Here is a 14446-nt window from a genome sequence, read left to right on the forward strand (position 1 = left end):
CTACTTTTTCAGTTTTTGGTGCGTTCAGTTTCGTGTTCATTTCTATTTCAACTCTTGGTGTTTTGATGAATAACAATAAGTTAACACCGTCTTAAACAGCTGAGTTTTTATTATAACATAGGCCTATTGGTGGGTATGTATGGTTAAACATTTTTTCTCTCCTGATTTAATATGAGGAATGTAGAAAATTCTCGGGCGGTAACTAGTGAAATCGTGCCTCTGAACATATGATGGCATTCCAAGATTTCTGCATTTGATATATTTTTATATTTACATGTATTTTACACAAGTTGCTTTAAAAGAAATAGTTATTTTTGCCGTTTTTTTCTTGCAGTGGAATATTTTACATAAGAACAGTTAAGCTTTTGGTACGTTTTCGCATTTGGATGAAATTCTATTTGATTATAATTCCCCTAGACGCCGTTTGACCCAGTTAATTAAAAAAAAAAAACCAAAAAAACTGAGAGGTAAGCTTTGCCTTCATCATACGTAAATATGCTCTTGAGTGTTTGATTATAGAAATACCGTTGTTTTTCTTTTTTTTTTCTTTTTTTTTTTTATAAAAAGCACACAATTTATTCCTGAGGATTGATCAATATTTATTTATTTTTGTTCTTTAAAAAGTATGCTACTGACATTTGAGATAGAGACACTTTAGACAGTAATATACAGAGGAGGGGACTCTCCTTAAACGAAAACAAGTGCCTCTGATGATGTTTTTTTCGGAAGCATAATCATCAAAACATCCACTGTCGAACAGTTGAAGGATTTCTTTGAATTATAAATCGAGTTGCACGACAGTGTTCGTATTCTCTACATGATATTTGCAGCAAAAATCGAGGCATCAAGCATTACGCCAGCGTTGTAACTGTTTAAAAATCCGTAAATAGAAAAAGATATTGAGACATGCTGGAATTCCATTCATCTCTTTCGACACCCGAGTCTTTTAGAAAACTATTTTGTACATCATATTGGCGATGACGCGCTTTTATTGTCTAATAGAAACAAATTAAGACAAGATTGCTACTACAAATCCTGAAGATGTCTGAGTTTGGCTCTCGATCTCTAGAGAGTTTGATACAGGGTCTGTCCGCAAATGAAAAGTTTCTAAATACTTACGCTTGGCGCAGCTAAGACCATTCGATTGCCAAGACAGATTTTTGTCCATTAATTAAATTAAATGAAAATTAGTGAAAACTACCATAATCGTAATAAAGATTGGCAGAGCATTTTGATGCATGGTTCTGTATTTGCAGACATGGCGACAGTAGTGAATATTGCCTTGCGTGTGTTGTCATGGATTGTGACGTTTATGTTTCTGATGGCCAGCCTCATCAAAGTCTGCCCATTCATCCCGCACATGCACGCGGAAATGGTTTGTTTCTTTGGTTGTTTGGGGATAAATTTAATTGAATGAAATGTTATAGTTATCAATTTTGCATTTTTTTAAAAATCAATTTTACATTTTTAAGAATGAAATGAAGTAAAGAGATAATAACAAATTGAAAAACGGTTATACATGTATAATATTGAATTTAGAGATTGTATTCTCTCTCGGACAATACTGACTTTAAGAAGAGCAACTGTATATGCAATGCTTAATATCTACTGAGTAGACCTTAGCTGAAAAAAATTATCCTAATTATTATTTTTAATTTTGGGCATTGTTATTTTAGGCCAAGGAATTTGTGAAGTTGGCTGAGGTATGCCCTACTGCCTGGTTCGGTTACATCCCTCCTTCCTACATCTACATGGTGACTGTAGGAGCCTGGGAATTGTTCTGTGTCGTCGGACTGTTCACTACGGGACTGCGGAAAACGTGCTATGCTATACTCACCGTAATAATGATAGGAGCTATATACTCTCATGCGGCCCTCAACGATTACAAAGGACTGCCTGTACCAACGTTTATGTTAGTGGCGTGTTCTGTTTTGTTTTTATCATCTTCATCCCAGCCAGAGAAAATGAAAAGAAATTAAGAAGGACAATAGCCCGGAAAAAAAGATGTTCTACAGTGCCGTGGCTGAGGCTTTAGAAGCTGCTGTCGTTGTTTGATTTACACCATCTGATGAAAATGATGTCGAATTTTGACTAGGTATATCAATATATGGCAAATACTCAACTGTAGTGTATAGGACTGTAAATGTATAAACTTTTAAAGATAGATTTTTTGCATATTTTAGCAAAGGTAGAATAGTTTACCTAACATTAAACGTGTAAAATGAATACAAATAAAATTATTTTATCCAACAGAGACAAGGAGTCAATCCAATTGTTTAAGGTGACATTTAAGTACCAGGTATTTAACAGAAACATTTCTTAAAATAAAAAGATCATGAAAGGTGAAGATCTCATGAGAAAAAAAATGTAAACAGGGCATAAACACAAAGTACTTGGAATTCAGAGGTGGGATTAGATGTCTAGGAGAAGTAAGTATCCCCTGTTGGTCGGTCACACTCTCAGTGAGCCTTTTATATTGATCAAGTACATGCAGACGGAGCATTCTGTTGTCAAATTAAGTATAAAGACAAAAGTTAAACAGTTGGTATGAAACAAGTCAGCCAAAATACAACCCAGTATATGTAAGGTCATTAAAACAACTATAGAATTTACAAAATGTATGAAGACTTTAAACGGGGTTGTTGAAATCCCTGTGACATCAACCTATGTGTTAGTAGCCTGCATCGGTTTAAAAATTCATCGTACTTATAGTGCATGCTACTCAGTAGCCGATAATTAGGGAGACATTTATAAGCAGCATATGCAGGTGAAAGCAGAATATTTGGTACATAGTACTAACATTTGGCATAATGTCACGAGAGCTTAGTCGGTCGGGTCCGTGTGTGTTATATGAATGAGCTGAACTGCAAATTACCTTATGTTATCGTAGAGATGGTCACTTACGCTTTCTTCCATGATCCCCCTCTCCCTCTTCTCCCCCCTTTCACTAATACCCACTTAGTCTTGTAAAATCTGATTGTCGTATCCAACTTTCATTTATAACTACAACATGACTAAACATTTGCCAACCTATTGGAGCGAATTTGGAGAAAGGGGATAGACATTAAGCCAAATATAGTACACAAAAGAAAGAACCAAAGATCAGTGACTTTTCTGAAATGCAGAGTCTTCCTGTTTTCTGACTTATCGAGACATATATATCCCATCTCTTTATTTCATAACAGCTTGACACAATGGTCTATAATGGTAGTGGCAATATGAACTAAACACGATTGGGTTATCACGTCTTGAAAAATGCAGTGTTGCGCATGTGTTATCCGAATAACGATCTCCATTGTGAGTCACTTGGGGAACCGGGCGACCAGACGTCTTCCAAACAAAGTTTCCGGTGTGGTTTGGATCAACAGCTCCGATGAGAACATAATTATCGTCAACTATGCAAGAAAAGATAAACAAGTAAAAATAATGTACACATATGTTAACAATTAAGTCTACAATTTCACATAGAAGGGGTTTTGCATCTGAATATAACAATAATTGAAATACAGCATAAAAAAATACATTGAATGTACTTACCGACACCTCGGAGATCCATTACGTCATGAACTGTTAAATCCTCTGCCAACTTAGAACAGTGGAACGCACAGAAAGCCTAAAATTAAAATTTTAACTGATATTTTAGAAGGATAGGCACTGAATTTCGAACGATATCTTACAGTTCGGTAGTTACTTTTACGTTTTCGTAGAATACTGGCTAGTTTTGTAATGCTACTAAAACGAAATTAGAATCAAAATCAGTTATCCCATTCTGTTTACCAGCTGGAAGCTTAGAAATAAGTACCTCCTGTTACTTCACCCTTTCGATCATCAGAAATCACGTGATAACTGGGGACATGCAGGTAGCGACATGAAGTAGATGCCAATGCCAGATCCAAGTCCGGATCAAAACGGTTGAGCAACCATACATCGTTAAACCCACATCTGCTGCAGAAACGACTACAAGGAACTATATTTGACCTAACAGATGGATTGAAATAGACCATACGGATAAACTTGCCGAGGAAGCACAAGAAGCCGCTGAAAGAGGGACATGAAAACTGTTTACCAGTGATCATGGTCCCAACCGAGACCTCCCTGTAAAAGCAGAAGACGATTTAGCAATGACAGAGGAAATGACAAAATTAGAGAGGAGGAAAGAATATTTTAAGAAGATTTTGGACCGATCAGATCTATCAATACTTCCTGAGAATGATGAGACAAAAACAGACCTCTAGATAGAAATGGGCTTTTAAGTCCCAGGAGAGGATGATGTATATTCCGAGATGCCCTAAATATTGTAGCGCATCCTCTGATACATGGCTTTAAGAGGATATTCCAGATAATTGGAAGAAAGGAGACATAATCAAACTGGCCAAGAATGGTGACCTTGGAGATTGCAACAACTGGTGTTGGGTTACATTTTTCTCTCTCTTACCTGCTAGGTCTTCAATCACATCATACTACAACGTATATTAGTGGCCGTGGAAGACATACTTCTTCAGGAGCAGGCCAGATTCATTTAGAGGAAATCCTGTATTGACCATATATTTGTACTAATGCAGATACTGGAGCAGTCATATGAGTAAAACAACACTCTATGCTGTATTTGTAGATTTTGAAAAGACTTTTCATAGCTACACCGTAATTCTATCTGGAAGATCCTGCGTCACCACGACACCCTACAGAAACTGGTTTGTATCATCCAGTCCCTCTACGACACTCTGAGTGCCGAGTGGTAAATAACCATCAGGTCACAGAGTCCTTTGCAGTGAATACAAGAGTAAAACAAGGATGTATTCTGTCGCATGTGCTATCGGGACATGAAGAACATCACACAGGAGAAAAGACAGGAATGCAGTGGACAATGACCTAAATACTACCGAACCTGGATTGTGCTGATGACCTTGGCTTGCTATCAAACAGACACTAGGATATCTAGCAGAAGACAGAGTACTTTAGTGTAACAGCTAACAAATTCGGATGGAAGATCAACACCAAAAAGTACATGTACAGTTTTTACTAGTAAAAACGACTAACAGAAATTTAACATTGATCAACATTGAACAACATAAAGGATGTTGAGGTGTTCACATACCTGGTAGCAAAGTCACCACAACGGGCGACTATAACAAGAAAATAAAACTTGGATCTGCAAAGCAAATCAGTCTCTTGCAATGTTGAAATCCCTACGAAGATCCACAACACTCATCATGCAACCCTGATCAAGATCTTCAAGTGCAATATCCTCAGTGTCCTCCTGTATGAATCAGTGCTGAAAAATCTCTTTTGCGATTATAAGGAAGCACAAAGTCTTCTAAACCAAATCCCTCAAACGCATTCTTTTAAAAGATCTTTTGGCCCAAAACCATCTCTAATGAAGAGCAATTAATAGAACTGTATTGGCAACAATATTACTGGTGATGGCTTGGTTAAGTCCTACGCATGCCTCTCTCCCAAACCCACTGCGTAGTGTTGCCAATTGATGGGCTTCCCAAGGAAAAAGGAATAAAGTCCGGCCAAAGTAGACCTGGAGACAAACTGTCCTCAAAGACCAGAAATCAAGAGCATAAGACTGACCATGGAGACAGCCCACCGAGTATCAGATGGAAACCAATTGAAGCCGCCTCAAACAACTGGCGACGCAGAGAGGATTGAGTGGGTGGGTAAGTAGCGACATCAGAGCTCTTATTCATAAGCAGACTGAAGTCGAGAGGTGTCAGTTTGCTTTCAGCTAAGGTGCGACATGTTATCTTGCTTAACAATTTTTTTTGTGCCTGTATAAGGCTTTTAAGACTTTGTTGTACTACTCAGCAAGTTGGTGTTTTACGTTGCTAGAAAGCACATTCACTTCAAGACAGAATTGGATATTGCAAATATTACTTATTTAGACTCTTTGACTTTAATATGTATTTGATTTATTCATGTAATTTTTAAGGCAGAACAACGGAATCTTTGAACCCAGGTATGTTACACTACATATATCTGAAGTGTATGTAACAATTTGGTATAAAATGGTATACTATCCTTATCCGGTAAATCTAACAAACCTGAGCCTCTGTAAAGTTGTACCTCTCATCCCCCACCAGGTAACATCGTCCAGCATTGAGCTCAAAACCCACTGGACAGTGGTGGTCCTCCGACAGATACAAACAACCTGAAACGAAGTATAATGGTCACATATTATACTTTACAGCAAGTGGAAGCGACAAGTACGAACAAAATGGTCACTTTTATATTAGCAGCAAATGGAAGCGACAAGTACAAGCAACCTGAAAGTAAGAACAAAAATGGTTACTTATATTAGCAGCAATTAGAAGCATTTTTTCTACCCACAATTTCTAAAGGCAGTTCGGGTATATTGTTTACTAAATATATCCTGACGCGTCCGTCAGACTGTCACAATATCTTTTTCCTCGAAGTTCTCTGTAACATTTAAGGCAGTGGCCAGTTCATTTATAAAGTTAAAAAGTCTTATTTGTAATTGCACAAGGTTTTGGAGTTTCTTTTGTATCCAAAGTGTTGTTTGGGGGTTTGAAAATGTGCGGCTTGGTACACGGAAGGAATTAAAACACCGGCATACTTAGAAAGCTGGATGTATACTAGTACTCAAATATATGTCAAAGTCTTCATGTGTAACACAAAGATCTGTACATCGATATTTTTGTCATGCACTATTACAAAGACTGTATTAAAATTTCTTGGACTATTTTAGATATTTCGATCAGTAATGTTATCACCTGATAAGCCGGTGGCTGGTGTGGGGTGGACCAGAGCGTGGTGGTTACACAGAGGCCCCTCACAACAGTCGCCATTCAGGGACAACTCCAGCGGATCACTCCGCCGACCAAATATATGACCAGCCTGGTTATGGAAACTCGAACACACCTGTCAAGAAATCGGTTTCATATTGGAGATTCAAGTATGAATTAACAAAAGAATTAATCATCACAAACACGTACAAAGTACTTTACACTTAAAGGACTTTAGTTTTGAAGGCAAGACAAATTCATGATCAAATGAAATTCAATGGTACTTGTACTGTAAAACTGACTTTTTGAGATAATGACACTTGAACGCGAATGCTTTCTTTAGTATAGTTATATACTTATTGACGATCAGGACTTTTATGGAAAACACCCTTTTAACGATAGAGCCATCAATGTTCGTAAAGATTATTTACATTAATTATGTAAAGCTTAATTACATTTTCGTGAACACATCCGAGTTTATATCCATGTTCTCCGGCGGAAGTTAGAGTTTCCAGAGTGTAGCATTTCTGTGAGTAAAACATTTATAATTTTAAAATTTATTGAATTACTTTTGAATGTATAAATCAGATTGGTGGTATGCAACGAAATAAATACCTCTCCTGGAAGACAGCCGACCATGTTGTTGCACGTCTCTGTCTTAGTCACGTGACTACACGAATAACAGCCAACTGTTTAATGAAGAATTGGAAGCATATCACATAAGAGTGTCATAAATTACGAATGAAAGAAATTGCCAGTTGGAACCATAAGCTTATAGTAGTTAATTCCTTAAGCTTATAATAACAAAAAATTCTTCATGATTACCGGTATGTCCTTAACGCAAGAATTTAGGAGCTTTGGGCAAAATTACTAAAACGTTACACGTTATACAATTACTATTTTATCTAACAAAAATAAAGCAAATACATATTTGTAAACAGTAAATTTTCATCATTATTTTCATCTTCAAAACATATGATATAGATATTTATGTTGAATATTTAAAACATCAATTACCGCAGTTTCCACAGGTTCTTGCACAGGCTTTGGCCATACAAGGGTCATTACACATACCCTGTTTGATTTTACTGAGTCTTAGACACGCTGCAGAGTCTATATCAGTGCATATCGCTGAAACAAACAAGCAAAGCAGCAAATAATATTTGACGACAATCTATCTGCTCAAGGATTCTACTTCCTAATTTTACCTTTCCTCAAACTGTTTTGATCTCAGTTCTTTTTTTCAAAAAATAAACCACGTAAAGTTAATATCGATGAAATGTTGAAATCCTGAAACACTTACAACTCGCATTGTTTGTAGCAATTTGTCGACGTGTTTTTGTGTCCCTCTTTTGCATGTGAGTGTTGCACAAATCCGTGTCGCAGCACTTGCCGTTCAGTGTCGCTCTTTTGTCTGGTTCTTCACGTCCTATCACTACCAGAGAAGTGTCGTATCCAAAATTATTTCTACACACCTGAAAACAAAATTGTTTTATTTTTTATTATAACTTTAAGGGCAAAATATTTGCAGCGAAACAAAACCATGCAAAAATTACATGGAACTATGTTTAATTGCAGAACACATTTCGCAAAAAAGGGCAATGTCTTGAATTGGCAAAACATACCCTGTTTGATTTTACTGAGTCTTAGACACGCTGCAGAATCTATATCAGTGCATATCGCTGAAATAAACAAGCAAAGCAGCAAATAATATATGACGACAATCTATCTGCTCAAGGATTCTACTTCCTGATTTTACCTTTCCTCAAACTTTTTAGACTGATTTTCACTTTTTTTTTTAAAAAAGAAAAATAATAAATTTAACATTTTTTTAATAAACCACGTAATATATATATATATATTTATATGAAATGTTGAAATCCTGCAAACACTTACAACATCGCATTGTTTGCTACAAAAAGCAATTTGTCGACTTAAATAATGTTTTTGTGTAAATATTTTTAATGCATGTGTAAGTACCTGTTGTTACATAATCCGTGTCGCAGCACTTGCCGTAAAATTTCAGTGTATGCATCTATTTGTTTATGGTATCTTCAAATGCCTATCACTACGGGTTTATTTAGAGAAGTGTTTATCCAAAATTGTTTCTACACACCTGAAAACAAAATTGTTTTAGTCTTTATTATAACTTTACAAAGGCAAAATATTTGCAGCGAAACAAAACCATGCAATAAATTACATGGAACTATGTTTAATTGCAGAACACATTTCGCAAAAAGGGCAATGTATTGAATTGGCAAAAGGGTTATGTGTAGTACTTAATAGGTGTCGTGAGTTGACTTACGTCAGATGCTGCACATCCAAGTTTGTATACAAGAGAGAAGTCTGCTCCATATGATTCGGATATAACGCATTTCTGTAAGCATGCAATATGAAATATATCTGGGACCTTACAATCGTCACACACATTCTGCTGATAGGCGGTACAACTTGTGTGTCAAACTGAATAATAAGCAAACAAACTGCTTTTTGATAGTCCTACATTGAATATAATTGACTATTTTCCACTATTTTCTCAAAATTTTTCATTTAAAAGAAATACCAATGTAATTCATAAATTTAACATTTAAATAGTTATATATATATATATATATATATATCTGAAATATATACATACATGGTCTAGACTTGGACAGTACCTCGTTGCGTTGCAATCATTCACTGACGTCACGCCATCACAGTCATAACATCTCAATGCTACAAAAACCTTGTCAGTTATGTTTCCGGGACTTAAATAATGTCTTATTCCATATAAATATTTTTAATAAACTATCAAATTTAAGATATCTCAGTTTAGGTTATATAATCTCACCGAGGTATGTGTATGATTATGTAAACCACAATATGAGAAATTCAATACAGTAAAATTTCAAATTATAAAATTTAAAATATGCATCATATTTGCTTATGTATACGTATATCTTATTCAAATACAACTGACAATTGACAAGCTCTCTCGGGTTTATTTATGCAATATAAGCTTGAAATTTAATGGTTTAAAATACGTTTTGAAATATAAATTCTATTTTTTGCCATGAAATTGAATTAAGTGAATCTCATGAATTTTCATGTATTTTAAACTTTCACACACTCGAATGTGTACACAAAGGAAAGTTTCAAAGGTTTCGGACTAAACAAAATTAATGAAACGTCATGTGAGGAAAAAAATATATTAAGGTCAATTATTATGTAATATAATTTTGATACCTGGTAAATATTTCTGAAACGAAACCTGTATGATGCATTTCTTATGATATGCAGGTTCAAACAGTATCAATATATTGCGCGCAACATATGCTTGTGGAAGAGAATTGATTTTTATATTTGAAATGTAGCGTATGGTGTACATTTTATGTATTTCTAACTGACATTTTTTTTTAATTTAACATGAATTGCAACGGAAACAAAATTATGTACAATCCAATTGACAATGATTTTATTATGCACCCCAATCCTGTAAATGTTTAAAACTGTTAACACATGCTAGAAAATTTATTTCTAAGTGTCTTAAATTCATCTTTGGCAACCTTTTTGCAGTTTGTTACTTTTCATGTGCGACTTTTCGTCAATATTAATTGAATTGTTGTTATAATTTAAAACAAGGTATGCAAATGCTTTTAATTTTTAAAAAAAAAAACCAAAAAAAAAAAAAAAAAAAAAGAAAAGAAAAAGAAACAAAACAAATAAACCCAGAACACAAGACGGTTACGTACATTTCAAATACTGAATACTCAGTTTTGTTTGAATCATTGCATTTTGGGTTATATTTTTCCAGATCTACTGAAAAGCACGTATGTTTGTGTTTTGAAAAACGATGTTGCAACATACTAAATGAAATTGTTAACAAGACTGTCAATGGATATATTGAATAGATTTTGTTAAGTTTCAATGGCCAAACACGAACATTTATTTTAAAAATACATTGACTAAATATTTTTTTGTCTGTAACCTTGCACACAGTTAGAAGTAACTAGGCTACATGTCAATTTCAGCGAAACAGCACAAAAGAATGGTTATGAACTGTACAATAATATGTGAAATGAACGTTACCAGTGACGTGACATTTTTTTGATTATAATTTGTTACATTTTTTCTTATATTACTGCATTAAAACGCTTCATTGATATGATTTTTATGTCAAAAATTGCTTTTTTTTAATATTTTCTTAACAATTTACATATTATTACAAGCTTGAAATGAACAATATTTAATCGTGTCTTTATAGTGGTGATTGTGACATATAACACAATGTGATTACATGAATCTTTTTTGGAATAAACTGAAACAAAACGAACAATTTTTAGATGAATTTTAAGCTTTTTATTAAACAGAAATATATTTGAAATGTATCCTTTAAATTTTGGATATATGTTAAAAAAGAAAATCAAAATAGAATTTTACTACATATAATTTTTCAGTATCTATTAAAAATGACAAGAGAATTCACTCTTAACAAAACAGAGAGAAGAATTTAAAGCATATATTTAAAAAAATTTTTTACACATCTGGACAAAAAGTAACCTTTGTTTTTTAAAGGAAAAATCAAACACACATCGTATGCCGAGAAAATATGTTGATGACAGAGTTGGTAGGATGTGCTGGTGTTAAGATGAGATATTCCAATTGTGATTTTAATGACTACATTTTTTTTTTACATATTTTTTTGGACATTGAAGAAAAAGTAACGTACATTTCAAGCTACATTTCTGAATAAAATTACCCTCTACTTTATCGTCTTGTCATTATTTCATGTATTATAATTTGATGAAAAAAATCTGGAAACAAAATCTTCAGATACTTTCTTTCAAAGGTAATTGATAGAAAAATTGTTTTCTTGAACTTCATTTTTTAAAAAATCAGAGAGGCATGTGTGCCCTTATATTGAGAATGGGTGGATATGATCTTTTTATGAATTAAAAGACACTAACCTTAAGTATTATTTTAATAAAAACTTGAATTTTCTTCCGCAGAAACGACATTATTCACTTAACGACTGGCCAACATCTAGGACGAAAAACTTTTGTTTTTATGTTTAAATTTGTTATACATATATAAATTATGGTAGTTTTGTATTTGAACAGAAAACGAATTTAAGATCTAATTTAAGGGTACTGCGTTTTGGTTTTATATTAATATATGTTTATATGTAACCATGATTACTTACCTAACACAATGACATACATTTTGTATGGATGGACAAATACAGTCCTGGTGAGTTGGACTGTCATATATAAGACAGGTTAAGTATAAATAAAGATTATACAATCTGGCTTTATCTTTGATCTACTTAACAATTAGAAGAGAAGAATGTTATAAAATTATGTGAATCACTGTTTGTAGCTAACAAAGATTCATATACATTTTATATTTACAAATATGTCGAAATCCTCATAATATAATGCACAGTTTCCTCAAGAAAGGCCTTAGATTTGGCGACACTTACATATGAAGAAATCATAAGTGCAAAAAATCATGAATTCTTAAAAAAGCCCACTACAACTAAGATAATTGCACTGTAATTAATACATGCCTTACATATCTCTCGACATGAAATTTATTACTAGTTTAATGTAATTTTTCTGAAATCTATGCCGTGGAATACGATTACACTTCACTTTCAGAAATGACATGATTATAGTCTGTGATATAGTAAAATATCAACATTAATCTAGGTCATATATTCTGACCTCTTTCATGATATAGTCAAAATATCAACACCAGGCCTATATTCTGATCTCTTTCATGTGTGTTACCAAATGTTTTGTTAATCAATAATAATAATGTCTTTATCAGATTTTTTAAAAAAGGGTTTTCATTTGGAACGAAATAAAATGAAATTCAATTCAACATAAAATACGGATACATGGAGAAGACGACCAGTATTCAAGCTCATAGTCCAATAAACAATACCAAATTGGAACTGAGCAAAAGAATCAGGTGTGATCAGATGCCATAGAGGAGTGAGCATCCCCTGCCAACCGGTCACACCTGCCCTGTGCTCCGTCGGAAAAATCCGTCGACACTTTTGTGTGTTCAAATTTCCTTAATTAGTATGAAAAAGGCCAGTCAGCATTTGATTTAATGATAACTTGTATATGCTGACAAGGTCATTGTATCGATCATAGAACTTACCAAATGATGACTTTAAACGAGACTGCTGATGGTCTTGTTTCGGCACTTTGTTAATAATTTAGCTCTTTTATAAATTGTTCATGCGAAAAGCATGCTCTTGCGCAACGAATCAAGTGAGAGATAAAGCCCGCATGCAGGTGGTGAAAGTATATTGCTGATAAGTAATGGAAGCTGACCATTTAAAAGTTAAAATCATCAAGTTTATCATAATACTTGGTAGTTAGTTAACCATTAATGTCTTTTTCAAGAAAATATCTAAATATAAGGCCACACCAATAAATTTTCTTGTTCGTCGGACCCGCCCGCTCGTATTTAAACAACGCAATACAAATAATATTAATTTAAATTTCCCGCACCATAAAAATTATGGGCTATTTTCTGTTCCATTTCCGCTCTATTAATCGTTTGTTTAATCTGCTAACTCTGCAAATCAGATAAAATATAATTTTCCGCTCAAATTTTTTCACGCTACGCCTAAAAATTTTACCTTCAAAAAAGTAATAATATTATTATTTAACCGCTTGCCCCCTCGTACTTTTTTCCATCATAAATATCCGACGAACAAGAAATTAAATTGGTGTGGCCTAAAGCAGATGTAGGAGACTCTGTGGTATCTTTTATTTCAAGCATTCCATTTGACAACACTTCTGAGTTCAATTTATACGGGGATGAAAAGTTTCAAACGTTGCAGAGAAATATGTATGAACTTTCATTTATACATTTATTTCTGATATATTGCAACTGTTCTTCTCTGTATAAAGCAATATGCTATTTAATAGTATTAAGTAATCAGTGATATTAGTAATACCAAAATATAAAAACAAAATTATAAATCAAGCCTGTACGTTTTAGTAAAGCCCATGTTATCATCATTAGTAAATAAATATTGTTGACAGATATAAGTGGGATACGTACTTAGCAAAACAATATCGAGGTGATATTGAGAAGGAATCATACACTTACATGCAAAAAGCCTTTGGTAAATAATTTTTGTCTATAAATTGAATTAAATGCTCTTTTAAGTTTCATAGTTAATCAAAGTATCCATGTATGTAATAAGTACTGTAAACTATATAAAATTTTCGTTCTGGGTATTCGTTTATTTATTTTTTACACCAATCACGGTGTATAGATTTCCGAATTTTCGAGAAGTATTGTAACGTTTATTACATGGGTTATACACAAAGTGTCTGCATTTATTGCGGTTTTTTGAAAACATAAATGATACTTTCCCGAACCCAGTAAGTGTAATATGGAGAAAAAAAAAACAATAATCAAGTTTGTCCATTGAAATTATATTACAAATTTGGAGCAAAGCAAACACGTTTTCAAATGCCATGAATGAGTAAAAAATCTCCTATAGATCGGTTACAACTATGTTTGCTTCTTGTCATGATCAGACTATTGGAAAATTCAAAATTACTTAAATGAAATAAATAGAGATAACGAACAGTATTGAAGCTCAAAAGTCCATGAAACAATGTACAGTTATTGACTGGGTATGAGGGCAACATATGATTTGTTGGACCTGAAGGTGAAAATGT

At 33.7% G+C, this 14446-nt stretch overlaps 2 protein-coding genes across 2 annotated transcripts; one reads left to right on the top strand and one right to left on the bottom strand.

The window, feature by feature from the left end:
• LOC134256563 (uncharacterized) lies at positions 1–2259 on the top strand. The gene is made up of 3 exons (XM_062739247.1): positions 1–18; positions 1257–1375; positions 1677–2259. Exons 2-3 carry the CDS (start codon positions 1259–1261, stop codon positions 1977–1979), a joined length of 420 nt encoding a protein of 139 aa, XP_062595231.1. The 5' UTR covers positions 1–18; positions 1257–1258; the 3' UTR covers positions 1980–2259.
• Positions 2260–3060: 801 nt separating this feature from the next.
• Positions 3061–9461, bottom strand: LOC134256568 (uncharacterized). Its single transcript, XM_062739252.1, has 10 exons — positions 9388–9461; positions 9055–9126; positions 8053–8224; positions 7767–7880; positions 7365–7438; positions 7205–7276; positions 6738–6885; positions 6048–6154; positions 3538–3613; positions 3061–3395 (listed from the first exon to the last, which is right to left on the bottom strand). Exons 3-10 carry the CDS (start codon positions 8105–8107, stop codon positions 3172–3174), a joined length of 870 nt encoding a protein of 289 aa, XP_062595236.1. The 5' UTR covers positions 8108–8224; positions 9055–9126; positions 9388–9461; the 3' UTR covers positions 3061–3171.
• Between the last annotated feature and the right edge of the window lie 4985 nt (positions 9462–14446).

Source organism: Saccostrea cucullata, unplaced genomic scaffold (genome assembly GCF_032062105.1).
Source record: "Saccostrea cucullata isolate Sc308-1 unplaced genomic scaffold, CSIRO_AGI_Scuc_v1 ctg887, whole genome shotgun sequence".
Lineage (NCBI taxonomy): Eukaryota > Metazoa > Mollusca > Bivalvia > Ostreida > Ostreidae > Saccostrea > Saccostrea cuccullata.